This window comes from Tympanuchus pallidicinctus, unplaced genomic scaffold (genome assembly GCF_026119805.1).
Source record: "Tympanuchus pallidicinctus isolate F22 unplaced genomic scaffold, pur_lepc_1.0 scaffold60, whole genome shotgun sequence".
Lineage (NCBI taxonomy): Eukaryota > Metazoa > Chordata > Aves > Galliformes > Phasianidae > Tympanuchus > Tympanuchus pallidicinctus.
The window spans coordinates 67,713-81,981 of NW_026294781.1; the positions used below are offsets into that span (position 1 = coordinate 67,713).

At 52.0% G+C, this 14,269-nt stretch overlaps 1 protein-coding gene across 2 annotated transcripts; it reads left to right on the forward strand.

Moving 5' to 3' along the window:
• The first annotated feature begins 156 nt into the window (after positions 1 to 156).
• On the forward strand, positions 157 to 12,606 carry STAMBP (STAM binding protein). 2 transcript variants are annotated; one of them, XM_052665004.1, is made up of 10 exons: positions 157 to 259; positions 1,078 to 1,318; positions 5,946 to 6,021; positions 6,174 to 6,269; positions 6,960 to 7,335; positions 8,057 to 8,181; positions 9,007 to 9,144; positions 10,575 to 10,687; positions 10,875 to 10,974; positions 11,263 to 12,606. In XM_052665004.1, exons 2-10 carry the CDS (start codon positions 1,104 to 1,106, stop codon positions 11,317 to 11,319), a joined length of 1,296 nt encoding a protein of 431 aa, XP_052520964.1. In that variant the 5' UTR covers positions 157 to 259; positions 1,078 to 1,103; the 3' UTR covers positions 11,320 to 12,606. The 2 variants fall into 2 exon arrangements, with proteins under 2 accessions (XP_052520964.1, XP_052520965.1); XM_052665005.1 differs by having other exon boundaries at positions 188 to 259; positions 1,152 to 1,318.
• The last annotated feature ends 1,663 nt before the right edge of the window (positions 12,607 to 14,269 follow it).

Genomic DNA, 14,269 nt, shown 5'->3' on the forward strand with positions numbered 1-14,269 from the left:
CGAGAAGCCCTGCAGGTGTGAGCCTTGAGCCCGGACTGAGAGCGGCCCCTTTAAGGCTCGTCGCCCCTCTGGCGTAACGACGCCGAACTTCCGCCCGGCCTCAAAATGGCAGCCGCTGGGCCGGGCGGAAGCATGATGCAGCTGCGAGATGCCCGGATGTGACGAGGAGTCGTGATTGGGTGCTGAAACAGCAGGGGGCGGGGTCACGGCGTCAACCCGGAAGCGCTGCGTGCAGGCTGCGGCTGTCCACCCGGCGCAGGTCGTGCCCCGTTTCGGCCCTACCGCCCGTTCCCGCTCCGGGGGGGAGGGGAGGGTGCTCCGCTGGGAGCGTCCGGTCACCTTTCGTGCTCCGCTTTGGGCGTGAAGGGCTGCGGGGTCCTGGGGGCGGCGGGCCGCTCCACCATCTTTGCCGTGGCGGCTGTGGGGCTGGAGATGCTTCCCAGGGGGCAGCGGGGTGGGGCGGCAGCAGCTCGGCGGCGACTCGTTTGCCTTTCTTGGGGCACTGTGGGAAAGGGAGAGGGGAGGGGGCGTTCCTGGGGTGACAGCGGTGCCTTCTGCGGCGCAGAGCAGTCTGAGTCCGAATGAGACCAACTGGGAGCCGGCTTGACGGACAGGGGCGGTTCTGCCCAACAGCAGTGCCTGGGAGCACGGCCTGCAGCTCTCCTCACCACCGCGTGAGCGATCAGGGGTGTGCAGTGTAGGAACCCTGTGTAAAGCTGCTGCTGCTCACGTCCAAGGAAAACGTGTTGGCCGACTGACCCCAAATCAATGGCTGGCACTCGTGTTGCACAGAGAGACGAAGAGAAAGGAGGAGCTGTTTTGGGTAGGATTCGCATCACTCAGACCTTAGCTTGAGATGGGTTACCCAAGGAATGAGCTTGAGCTCATGGCCGCGTTTCAGGTCGTAAAGGTTTATATCCAAGTGCTGTGTCCAAAAAGAGCCTGGCTTCTCCCACATTTCTCCCTCAGGACCTCCTGACCTTTGCATTAGCTGGGGGGATGATTTCTGTCAGGGAAACCAGACACATAACCTGTTCTGTGGTGGTTTTGACTCCCTCGGCTTTTCTCCCACTGCAGAGCTGCTCAGCGCTGCGGCAGGTTTGATGTGCCTCGTTATGTCCAACCATGCTGATGTCAGCCTCCCACCACAGGAGCGTGTCCAAAGCCTGATCCGGGTGGGGAGTGCTGTGGAAGTGAGTGAGGATGTCCCACTGCGGCGCTACTATCGCTCCGGCGTGGAAATCCTCCGCATGGCCACCATTTACTCAGAGGAGGGCAATATTGAGCATGCCTTCATCCTGTACAACAAGTACATCACGTAAGAGCAGCTCTACTTTGCTTACAATTAAGTTGTGTTGATGCAAGGGGTTGTGGGGTTTCAGTTGGTTATTTTGAGTGTGTACAGACGTTGTTGAGCTGGAAGAACCAGGTTCTGTCCAGAGCTTTGCTCCTTTTGAACTGATACAGGTGACCTGGTTAGGGTGACCACATTGTAAAGGTGCAAGGTACAAGCACTGCTCATTGCTTTGCAGAATGCCAGTAAAAAATTCCCTGAGATCAGACTGACCTTATATAGCTCTGTCAGCAGGAGGAAGGTGTTGGCTTCTTTTATTTAAAAATTTCCTGGTGTTTTATTGCTGTGGAGCAGTTAGGTTGATCTCAAGAACTGTGATGTCAAATGGATTGGCAGGCATCCATGGTCAAAGGTCACAATATCAGGAGATGAAGGCTGGTTGTGGTTCTCTGATAAACCAGCTTCAGAGGAGAAGCTTTCTTTATGTTTAAGCTACCACAACCTTTTACAGCAGTCACCACGTTTCACCTTCAGCACAGAAATCAGCTGTGCAGCACTGGCGGTTTTGTTCTAGAAAATAGTGTAATTCCCCACACACACCGTGCAGGTATATTTGCACCCAGACCCTTCTGAGGAAGGGCATGAGGAAAAGAGTCCCAGATCTGAACAACCTGACCCCAGTCTTCTGACTTGGACGGTACGTGAGATGTCCAGGCTCTGAACACTCTTCTGAAAAGCCAGAGGTTGTATATAAACCCACCAAGACCCTGTTTGGTATCACAGCTGCTGGGTCTCCAACACAGGGGCTGTGGACAAGCGTGGAGTTGTTCCTGCTGTCACCTCCAGGGCTGGCTGGGAACAAACCATCTTGGGTCCGAAAGCCACGCTGCGGAGCAGAGCGTGCGCCGTGCCGATGCAGTGACGTGGCAGCAGCTCTGCTTTTGCCTGGGCAGCTCGGAGTACGAGTGGTGCAAACGTGTGTTTCTTGCTGTGTTCAAAGGGCTGAAAGTAGTGATGCTCAGGAAATACCCTGGCAGCACTGAGTATCCTGTTCCCTCAGGCTTTTTGCCCCAAATCCTCCCATTCTCACTCACCAGAGGGTCGAGTCTCCTTTCTGCTGTTCTACCCAAGTATCCAGATCGAGCTTGGCATTTCTATGGGTGTTTTCCTTTCTTGCCTGCCTGTGTGCACAGGGTTCCTGCCCCAGCCTCCTTCAACCCAACACATTTTTCTCTGATTAGCTTTTCTTCCCGCCCTGCACTTCCTGAGCTTTTATGGTCATTGTCGCTGCGTAGGGAGCTGCAAAGTGTAAAAGCATCGGGAAGGTTTCCAGGCTGGTTACATAGCTGGGGCTGAAGGAGAAGCTCTTTAACTAAACAAATGAACGAAACGTGCCTTTGCTCTTTCATTACAGCAATGCTAGATGCTGGCTTGCTGTTCTTCCAGCAACTTTCAGATGCCTGTGGCATTTACATTAGCCTGGTTCTCAGGCTGCAGGAAAGGTGAAAAGCTTTCCCTTTTGGTGGTGTGATTTCTCATGTTGATGAGTATGAGCTGCCAGCTTGCATTATCTGAAGATACAAAGTTAATGCCATCATCTCATTTCTTTAAATGGAAGAGTAATGTTCTTGTGGAAGTGAGAGGCTTGGCAGAGCGTTGTTTGAGGTGTGCTTCCCTGAGACTGTGATCTGAAAGGCAAGAGCAAAGCACTGTAACTGGAGTCTCTGGTGGAGCTTGCTCTGCTCTCCCATTTCTAGAAATTGGATTTGATTTATTCCCACCCCTCTCTCTGGCTACTTCAGCCCAAATCCGTGGTCACTGGTGTGACTCTGGGCTTGGCTGCCTCTCCTCAGCTCCCCAGCAGGAAAGAATGAACTAGTGCAGGCTGCAGCTTTGTGAAGAGGAGGACTTCAGCCCTGAGAAGTGTGTGAGAGGCTCCTGGCTACAGCTCTGCACGTGGTGTCTTTGTTAGGAGCAAACGTGCCGTCCTCAGGAGCAAGTCCTTGGCTTTGTGTCGACTGCACGGCTTTGGGAAGCTGGATGTCCCTTTATTTCCCTGCAGGAACTCCTCAGGTAGTGACACCTGAGCGAGAGCCATTTGTTTGGGGAGGATTTTCGATCGATATGGGATAATCTGAGGGTAGATCTACACTGAGATTCCCACTGAGGCAGCCAGTTCCATTCTTGGTGCTCAGTCTCCCACTTGATCTCGACGTGTTTTCAGTGTTTCTGTTTCCCATGCTGAAATGAAGCTCGTGCCCATCCCGCAGTGGGCAGGAGGGAGGCACGAGTGTCTCTAAGAACAACCAGGCTGCACTTTACAGATGTCAGTGCTGTCACTTTGAAAGACATCTGCTTGTTTTTCTTCATCATCAGCTTCTGCACCATTCAGAATGGATTTGTTCTCGAAGCAGGAGTTTGCTGGAGCCTTTTTGAGCCAAGGCAGAGCAGAGCAGGGAAACGTGAGACGAATTTCCTGGGAGATGTGGATTCCTGGTTTGTCCGTGTGACTGCGAGCTGCTAGGATTGGCTCCAAGGGTTTGTGAGGGGTGTAAAGGGACTCGAGAGACACTGGTTTGGCATGTGTGCTGTAGCAGTGCTTAAAAATAGCCTACGATGTGGCTGCTCAGTGCCAAGCAGCCGCTCCGTTCACAGCAGACTCGCAACAGGCAGAGGTTTGAACCAACCCAAAGCTTCTGGTGATGGGGGCTGAGGGTTTAAGCCTTGCCAAGCCTCATCTGGGCTGTGGGTAGGAAATGCGAAGCATTCTTATTCAGAGAATTATTCCTTCCTTATTCCTTCCTCAGCCTGCTGCTGATCTTCTCTCAAGGTTTTCCTCTGGCTGCCTGAGGTCCTCCCTGCACCCCACTGCTCGCTGTTCCCCTTCGTGCCTTCTGGAAAGCCAGCTGCCTCTGCTGTTTCTTGTGTCTTCCCCAGGCTAGCATCTGCTCTTAATCCTTCTTAATGAATCCCTTCCATTTTAATCTTCAATCTGTTGGCAGTGATCACTGCCTTGTTTTGTCTCCTTGACACAGTGACCTACTTTGCATCCACCAGCCCCAAGCAGGGACCTCACAGCTTCTCCGTGCCATGGCTGTGCTGATCCCGCGGTCTCTGGCATCCTCATGCTCTCCATGGTAACCACAAGTACAACCAAGGGCTGGGATTGTGAGAAGGTCTTCCTTTTCCCAGAGGGCTGGGTTTTAAAGCAGATGGGTTCATTTAGTGCACATGCAGTGGTTTCACAGCAGGAGGAAAGCTCTTTGCTCACACCGTGGCTTTCCCACTTGGCTCTGCTTGGCTTGTTTGTGCTGTGCTCTCTACTCTTCTTCCTTCTGCCTGCACACGGATCTGCTCCCTGCTCTGTCCCTGCTCATTGCTCTTATTCCCCTTCTGCTCTGCACTGGTGCAGCCTCACCACACACCCTGAGCGCACCACAATACAAGAAGGACGTAAAACTCTTGGAGAGCATCCAAAGGAAGGCTATGGAGATGGGGTCCCTTGGTTTGTTCAGCACAGGGAGTGGGGGGAGGCCTCGTGGTGGCTGCAGCTCCTCACAGGAAGCACAGGGACAGCACTGAGCTCTGCTCTCTGGTGACAGCAACAGGGCCTGAGGGAATGGCACAGAGCTGCAACAGGCAGGTGGGGGTGAGGGAGAGGTTCTGCACTGGAGGGTGGAGGGGATGGCACAGCTCCCCTGGGCAGTGGGCACAGCTCTGAGCTGCTCAGGGAGCATTGGGTTTGGACTCACACTTGGGGGTAATGATGGGATGCCTGCAGCCTGGGAAGCACCGTGGTGCTGAGAACACGGCCCTGTGTCTGTGGGCTTCCCACCTTGATGCTATACTTGCAGTGTTCTTTTCCTGTGTCCTAAGCTGCACCCTGGAAGGAGGAGGAGCTTCTATTCTGGTGCAGGTTTATCTGTATAGAAACCACAAATTAATCTCTTTATATCTGTGCTGGGAGCGAGGTAATATCGAGCTCAGTCTTGAGTTTCTCTCCCAGAAATCTGCTTAGAACCAGCACTGCTGCCTAGGAAAAGGCTTGAAATATTGCCCTAACCTCGTGGGGTTGTGCACAGCCTTTCTTCAGGTTTCCTATTAAAGGTCTGAGTTAATTTCTCCTTCCCTTGCAGAAACTCTCTCCCCCCATGCAGGACTGTGTGAGCACTGAGTTAAGATGAGTCCTTGAGCTTGTCTGTTCTCCCTTTGGATGTTCTCAGAGGTGAAGGCAGGTGCCCAAGTCCTTCCTGAAACACTGAGAGAATCCTTGGTGTTTCAGACTGGTTTATCAATGGTTTTAGACTGGTTTATCAAACTGGTTTTCTGAAAAAAAAATAAAAATTAAGGAAGTATTTAACCCAGAGGATCATCACCAAAGCCCAGATGGGAGAAAAGTCCTATGCAAGGTGCTCTCCTGGGGCTGAGCAAGAACCCTGCATGCCACAAAGAGCTCAGAAAGCCACTGTTTGGTGGAGAGTTGATTGCAGAAAGGCAGACAGCCATCCTGATTGCACAGGGCTCAGGGAAGTGGCAGAGCAGAGATGCTGTGCTGGTGGCAAATGATACATACCCCCCCAAATGCCGTTTCCTTCTGCTGGCACCATTCTGCTGGGATTCAGAAATTCAGGTTTCTCTCCTGTGTTTATAGGCTCTTCATTGAGAAGCTGCCAAAGCATCGTGATTACAAAACTGCCGTCGTACCTGAAAGGAAGGAGACAATGAAAGTAAGCAGTAATGTTCCAAGTCTTCAGTGGCTGCTGTTGAAAACGCTTTGGGGTTTATTTTCTCCAAGAATCTATTGCTTCTTTCATCCATTCTGGGCCTGCTTTTCTTGCCTTGGTGCTCTTGCACTTAGAATTGTGTTTCTTCCCTTCAGAAGCTGAAGGAAATAGCCTTTCCCAGAGCTGAAGTCCTCAAGAAGGAGCTATTACAGAGGTACGCGAAGGACTACACAAAGTACATGGAGCAGAAGGTGAGTGAGAGGAGATTGGAGGCTTCTGCTTCTTGGGAAGCGTGCAGAGCCTCAAAAGGTTTGGAAGGGTTTCCATTCTCAGCCACCAAGGGGTTGGAAGGGGTCTCCAGGGCTCCTTGAGCACTCTGAAAGATGAACTCTGGGAGGCCCCAGCTTTCGGAGTCCATCCTCATCAGCTGCAGCATGGCGCTGTCTCTGCTGTCATTACGTGGGTGAACTTGTCACAGGTGTCCCTGCCTCTCATTTTGTTGCAGTCTGAGCTGGGACATTTATTTGGCTTTCTTTTTATTTCAGTGTGTGAGGTCTTATGGCTCAGAAATTCTGCAGATGCCTCATGACAGTATGAGCAGGGATCTGGGGTTCTGTGGGCGAAGCAGAAAGCTCTGCAGTCAGTTTTGCTTTATGAAAATGCTATTTTGGAGAGAAGAGAGAGAAATCAATCTAGAATCATGTTCCCACACAACAGCCTGGGTGAGGCAGCAGTTTACTGCTCTGGTCTGGCTGGTTTTCTGATGGAAGTGCTGATCTGTGCAGAAGTACATCTTGTTGGTTAATCTCTGCAGACCATTTACGGATGGTCTGTGGTTGCTGAGGGTCTCCAAGCAGGCTGGAAGCTGCAGTTCTAAAGGAGTGATATTTGCTGATGTCCTTCGAGTCTGCTGATGTCCTTTGGTGTATTTTGTCTTGCAGAAAGAGAAGGAAGAGGAAGATGCACGGAACTTGGCTTTGCAGCAGCAGTTAGAAGAGGAAAGAAATCGTGTAGCCTTAATGAAGCAGCAGCAGGCAGAGCAAGAGCAGTTTCTTGCCTTTGAGGAGATGATTCGACGACAGGAGCTGGAAAAGGAACGTTTGAGGATAGTGCAGGAATTTGGAAAGCCGGAGCCAAGTGCTGAGTCTCTGGATGGACCCCTCATCCCTGGCATGGAAAAGCCACCTACTGATTTAACCCCAAGGGTTCCTGTCTCTCCACTTCACTCTGGGAGTCCATCAGGGGGGACTGTCTCAGCCAAACCTCCTGTTGTGGACAGATCTTTGAAACCTTGTGCTTTGGGGAGCACAGAACACAGTTAGTACATCTCCTGTGCATTCTTCTCCCTTTCTGGGGGGCTGAGCCAAACAGAGCCAAGGAGCTGAGCTGTCTGAGAGGCTTTTGGAACTGTTTCATCAGATCTCCATTCTTTCTGGGGATTTGGTCCTTCGGGCTACTGGGGGTGCTCTCCCCAATGTCCAGCAAAGGTTTGCAGGCTGGAGAGAAACTGTTTTCTAATAACCCAGCCTCAGTCTTTCTCTGCTAACCTAAAATCTACAACCTGTTTGGCTTTTGACCTTCCTAGATCCAAATACTTTTTGGAGATTGGGGCTTAATTCCTGGCTAGACTGACTGAACTCTCCTCTTTTGCCAAGTATAGATCCAAAACAGCAATCCAGACATTTTTAAACAACTGGTTCTTAACCAGAGAAACATCTTACTTTTAAGTGACATTTTATGAGTGTTCGTGTTTTCGTTTTCTTCAGCCAAACACATACTAATAGAATTCTAAACCTATTTTCTTTCTACATATCTCTTTCCTTATTTTGAAAGAGGTATTGACTGTCTTTTATGGAGTGTCACTGTGACTTTATTTACCTGTGACTGCCAATAGAGGAGTAGGCATTAGAGTTAGCAGAGCAGTTAATGTTTCCAGGCTGATTTCTTTCTGTCTAGTCCCTCTAGGTCTGGACTGAGGAAACACCTCTCCAGTGGCACTGGCTATCATTGCTCATTGTGCTCCCAATTCTCCCCACAGCTGCAGGCATGGAAGCCCTTCGCCAGGTCATTGTCCCCAGAGAGCTGTGCCATAAATTCCTCCAGCTGGCTGATGCTAACACAGCCCGAGGTGTGGAGACCTGTGGGATCCTCTGTGGTAAGCTGGTAAGATGATAATAGTAATTAAGCCCCTGGAAGCAGGACAGAGGCCTTTTCCTTAAGTAGAATAGGTTTGGAAGTGGTCGGAGGACTCTGCCAGAGTGCAGTTTCACTGATGATTTCATAGGAGTGTAGGGGCCAGGCTGCCTCTGCTTTTAACCCAAAGGTTTCCTCAGTCTGTGTGTAAGGAAATGTGCCTCAATGTGGAGTGACAGCCAGCAGTTCCTGTGAGTGTTCAGCTTCCTCTCTCTGATTGCCATGAGTCCCATCTGTGAGCCAGGACCCTCACCAAGACAAGGCTGTGCAAGCACAGGCTGAAGGCAGTTTTGTGTGCAGAGGTTTCTGCTGGCAGCTCCAGCCTCTCTCCTTTGTCATCTGGGGCTGTTTTGCTCACTGAAGTTTCCTTTGAAATGAAATAGTTTGATGTAGCAACTTTCTGCAATCTGGTTCCCTCTGGATACTCAGTGACTATTTAATTATGAGACACAAGCTCTGAGTGAGTGCAGAGATTTCCTTCAGATGGGAGTGTGGGGCTGAGCTCCTGTGGGTGCTCACAGAGAAGATGAACTAACAGCCACAGGCTGACTCGGACTGAATCTGTGACTCCTTTTTCAGATACAGTTACCATACAGTTTCCCTTACCGTGGATGGTAGATGCACTCAGGCTTGTTTGTAGAGCTGCTCTTCCCCTTGCTGGGCCCCTGAGTGATGAACACAGAAATGCTTCATTCCCAAAGCTTAGGAAATTACCTTTGCACCAGTGGGCGGCAGCAGATTTCCTGTTTGGGGGGCGTTTCTGGAGGGTAACAGCCTCCCTGTGCTGCCTTGCAGATGAGGAACGAGTTCACCATAACCCACGTCATCATTCCCAAGCAATATGGAGGCCCTGATTATTGCAACACAGAGAATGAGGAGGAACTCTTCCTGATCCAGGACCAGCATGGCCTCGTTACACTCGGCTGGATCCATGTGAGCCTCTCATCCCTGCTTCACTTCCAGTCTGACCTTGCTTTGAGCTGGGAAGGAAAGGGGTGTGGGGAGATGGGCTGGGGGAGGAGGATTTGATGGAGGATTTGGTGTGGAGCTGTCAGCATCATAGAACATAGAATGGGTTGGATTGGAAGGGACCTCAGGGATCACGAAGCTTCAACCCCCTGCCGCACGGAGGGCCACCAACCTCCACACTTCACACCAGCCCAGGCTTCCCAGGGCCCCATCCAACCTGGCCTCCAACACCTCCAGGGATGGACAGGGCATCACAGCCTCTCTGGGAAGCTGTTCCAGCACCTCACTGCTCTCATAGCAAAGAACTTCCCCCTGACATCCAAACTAAATCTTCCCTTCCTCAACTTAAAACCATTTCCCCTTGTCCTGCCATTATCTGCATCCTTTCCTCTGTGATGCAGTCATGCTCACAACTTGTGTTGCTTGAGTAATTCAGACCTGTTGGAGGTTCAGATCCCTTCCTAGAACACTGACCCCTTTAGAAGTGGGACACTGGGCTAAAAGCAGACTTAGGACATCCCAGCCTTCTGTCTGGAGCTCCTGCTGTCGGTGCATGGCCTCTGCAGTGATGTGTCCCTATAGTACACAGCTTTTTGCAGACAGCTGTGTGCTGCTCTGCCGCAGGGTGTGCCAGCTCCAGATTCCTCCTCTGGCTCCCTGCTGCCTGTCCCCGTGGAGCCTTTGGCAGTCGGATGTGTGCCAAGCAAAACGTTTGGTGCTGCTGAGTAATCTCTCGAAAGCAGCAGCTGCTTTGCAGACTTTGACAAATAAATGCCTGCTGAGTGTGCCTGATATGTGCGGGTGTCTGCTGTCAGTGTTAACTCTTCAGTGATGGCCCCGCAACATCCAGGCACCCTTGGGAATCCCTTGGAGCTTTCTGCTACAAAAAAGGCAATGAAAGCCTTACAGGGGAAGAAGGAAAGGCCTTTGTGCCAGAGTGAGGCTATGAAATCTCTCAGCAGGAGCTGAGTGCGTTGGATGTTGTCTGTGATTTTTAAAAGCTTTGCCATCTTCGTGGGATGTGGTCTCTTGGAATGTCGTGGTGATATGTTGTGCATCTGGTGATGCTGTGCCCTGAGATAGCTGCACTTCAGAAGCGTGTGAGGTGACTGCCCTGCAGGGTGCCCTGCATTTAGGGCAAGGAAAATGCTGTGTATTACAATATAGTTTGCAAGGGATGTGGCCAGAAAAGTAGAGCTTCTCCTGTCCTCTTTCCAAATGCAAAGGAGGAGCAGATGTTTTGGAGCAATCCAGAACAACTTTCAGCATGTTAGCAAGTCCTCTGTGCCATCTGAGGAGCTGTGCCTCTTTACTGTTCCACTTGGCAGATGCCAAGTGAAAAAACCCATCCAAACCTGCTGTGGTGTTCTCTCTTCTCTTACCCTGTGTTTCAGACTCACCCCACGCAGACAGCTTTCCTCTCCAGCGTCGACCTGCACACACACTGCTCCTACCAGATGATGCTGCCAGAGTCCATTGCTATTGTGTGTTCTCCAAAGTACCAGGAGTAAGTGTGGTTGCCCAGATGTGGTAGGGAGCAGCGCTGCAGCCACAAAGCTGCCAGAGGAGTGCCTTGCAGAGCGTGTGGGGTCTCGTGCTTGAGACAAGCAGATTCAAACATGCTCTTGAAGTGCACAAGCAGCTGTTTCTGCTTGCAGAGGCTTGAACTTTATGAAGTTTGTGCTTATTTCTAGGACAGGGTTTTTCAAGCTGACAGAACACGGCCTGGAGGAGATCTCCTCTTGTCGACAGAAAGGATTCCACCCACACTCCAAAGACCCTCCTCTCTTCACTGTAAGTTGCCTCACGGGGCACTGGGGACTGTAGTACCAGACGTTAGCATACTGGACAGTTCACTTGAGTTTATATCCGTGGTGAGTCACTGCTCTGTGGCCCAGGACAGGAGAGAGCCTCACAGGGGCTTCTCACTGGAGTTGGGATGCAAAAGCTTTCTTTTGTTTCTTCACTGCAAGGAGAGGGCAGTTCTCAGAAGGCCAATGGATGCAGATTGCATCAGGAGACGAAGGAGATGCCTGAGCTGTGGGAATATCTGAATAACCCCATTTCTTCTTTCTCTTCCAGACTTGCAATCATGTGTCAGTAGTCGAGAGAGATGTGGTGCTGATGGATCTACGATAGGCCTCTTGCCTTAAATACCCACTGTAAAACCACCTACCTTCCCTCTAGGCCTAGGTAAAGTTTTGGTTCCTTCTGTAGCAGATGATTTCCACCATGTGGTGCCCCTTTCCCTTCCTCCTGAGCAGTCAGGGTGAAAGCGATTCCCTGACCTTAGCTCATGAACTCGGTGCCTGGTGTTGGACTGGGGAAATGGTGTGGAGGTTCAAGGTGTGGGGAAAAGCTAACAGGAGATTGAAAGACAGAAGCTAACACTGAAGCAAATATTTAATTTGTAGCTTGACCAGCTTCTTGGATGGGGAGGGTCCTGCAAGTTGCTGCATCCTTAAGCTGTGAAACCTCTTCAAGTGCTTTCCAAAGTGGGTCTCACCCAAATTAACCCATGTTCTGCTTTGACTTTCTTTCTGGGTTGGTAAATTGTAGCCTCGAGCGTGGCTGGTTGGAGCAGATAAATCTTTGCTAATGTTCAAAATTAAACCTTCTTAACACCTCTCACTCCATGCAAGAACCCATCCTCCCTCCTGGTGCTCGCATTTCTGCCCAGTGGAACAAGAAGGGGCCCAACCGTTGTGCTCCCCTTCCTTTGGGAACCCCCATTTCAAGAGTTTAGGGTGAGAAGATTCTGGATGCAGCACTGCTTAATTGCAGTGATGGTGAGGGGGGCATCTGGTTACTTTCTTCCTTTTCCTGGATGGGGCGCTCACTCCAGCGAGGGTTTGGTTTGGCTGGTGCTGGTGATGTGACAGAGGAGGCTCTCCCATCCCATGGTTACAGCATTGGTACACTCCGTGGCTGATCCACACGTGGGGCTCAGCTGCTCACCCAAACTCCTGGGCATGTTGTGTTTCTTGAATCCTTAAACACTCGCTCTTGACTGCCTCTGCAGTCCTTAAAGCATTATGAAGCCTGTCCTTGCCAAACCAAGCACTCCACGGTGTTGCAGTGATGCAGGGCACCATCTGGGGTCCTTCTCTGTGCTCCTCATTGTTGAAAGCCAAGCAGTGACTTTGCATCCCTGAGCTGTCGCGCTGAGCCTCCGCCCTCACCTGTATCTGCAGTGAAAGAGCACTGCTGAAAAGTGGAAGGCTCAAAGTGTGATGCATCACCTCTCCGTGTCCTCTGTCGGGATGCTCTGATCGTCAGCATGTATCTGCATGGGCAGGGGGGAGGGCTGGAGCTGCCTTCCCACCCAGGAGACGCACAGACATGGATATACTGTGCCCTTGTACTCCTACCTACAAAACAGCAAACATTGGTTGGTGTACAGTTTAATACAGACAGGTTGTATTATGGGCTGCTTCTCTCTCTTTTTTTCTTTGAGTTAACGCCTTGGGCTGGAAGGAGCTGCTGAGAATGAGGAGGGAATCCGTTTATTTATGGTTTATCTGACAAACTGCTGCTGCAGTTATCGGTGTGGTTTCAGCAGCAGGAGGGAAGCAGTGGGATCTCATGGCATCCTTGGGAATTGACTTCCAGCCCTCATTTCTTTAAGCTGTTGTCCTAGGTGGGTTTTGCTGTCGGAGTGTCCATTCCCTGCCCGTGGGTGAAAGGAAGCAGTCTGCTCTTCAGCCTTGCAGCTCTTGAAACAGAGCTACTTTCCAGATCCTGGTGCAGCCTCAGGACTGAGCAGAGCCCGGCAACGAGCAGAGAGGAGCCGGGGGCATTTCACTGCCTCCTCTCCGTGTTGTCCCAGTGACCCATAAACCCTCACGGGGGATTTTTCGGATTCCTCGCAGTGTGGCTGTGCCCGAGGGCTGCGCTTCTCCCAGCAGCAGCCGTGCTCCCGGTGCTGCACTCTGAGCTGCTGCCTTTTCCAGTCGCGTTTTTTCACTTGGAGTCACTCAGTCAACACTTCGTTGCGTCAGGGAGATCTCCCCCATCCCAGCACCCCGTCCATCTGCAGCTGGGACTGTCGGACCTTCAAAGGAGTTCGCTACAAAGCGACGCCCGAACGAAACCACGCTTTGCAGGAAATGCTTTATTTGCTGCAACAACGAGGGCTGAATGTTTTGCGGGGGGTTTCCCATCACCCGTGCCTCTCTGTGCCCTCAGGCACACAGGAACGGGATCAAGCCCGTGCCCGAGCTCCCAGCCAGGAGCCCTCAGCAGCGAAACGTGCGAATGTTACCCATATAGGGAGGTGCGGAGGTCTGGCGGTGTGCGGGGAGCTCTGCGTTCCCCCCGCTGCCCTCAGCCTGCGGCCCCCTCCCGCTCGTGGCGCTGGGGTTGGCCTCGCGTGCCGTGGGATGCCGGGCGTTCCTGCGAGCATCCCAGGCTGCCTGCAGCCCTCCCTGCAGCCCGGGCACGGCCACGCTCCGGCAGCTGGATTGGCTGCGGTGGCCGAACCTTTCCTTTTTAGGCTGCGTCTGCTCTGGCTCTGGGCTCTGCCACCGCGGTCCCGGCTTCAGCCCCTCCGTGCCGAGGCTGAGACCCAGCACAGGGACTGCTGTGGCCGTGGGACAGACCTGCGTGGCCCTGGGAGAGAACCGGGGGGCTGAGGAGGGCTGGGACCGCTATGGTTTGGGCACAGCGGGGCTGGAGGTGGCGTGGCTGTGGGCACAGTTCCCTTTTCTATTGCTGGGACGCCGTCAGCTCTGTGTGGCTGTGGTCCCCTCGCAGTGTGGGTGCAATGGAACCCGGTGGCCAGGCTGCCTCCATCCCACCACTCCCTTTTGATTTTTTTTTTTCCTTACCCCTCTGCTGGGTTGCTTTTTTTGTGTGTGTGTTTGTTTGGCTTTTTTTTTTTTTTTTTTTTTTTTTTGCAGTCATATATGGCAACCTTTTGCCTTGGTGACCTCATGTTTGGCAGCAGGCCTTGTGACGCGGGCTGGGATGAAAGTGGCTGCGGGTGTCTCGCGTGAGCTGCGGTGCTGACAGCGCTGAACACTCAGCTGGGACCTGGGGACACATCCAGCCCCCAGGGACGGGGGGAACCGGGGCAGAGTCACCGCTG

Excerpts from the sequence above, each read along its gene's own strand:
- STAMBP (XM_052665004.1), top strand. The coding sequence starts at position 1,104 with ATGTGCCTCGTTATGTCCAACCATGCTGATGTCAGCCTCCCACCACAG. Across the intron at positions 6,022-6,173 it reads AAAGGAAGGAGACAATGAAA|AAGCTGAAGGAAATAGCCTT; the intron begins GTAAGCAGTAAT and ends TCTTCCCTTCAG. Across the intron at positions 9,145-10,574 it reads TTACACTCGGCTGGATCCAT|ACTCACCCCACGCAGACAGC; the intron begins GTGAGCCTCTCA and ends CCTGTGTTTCAG.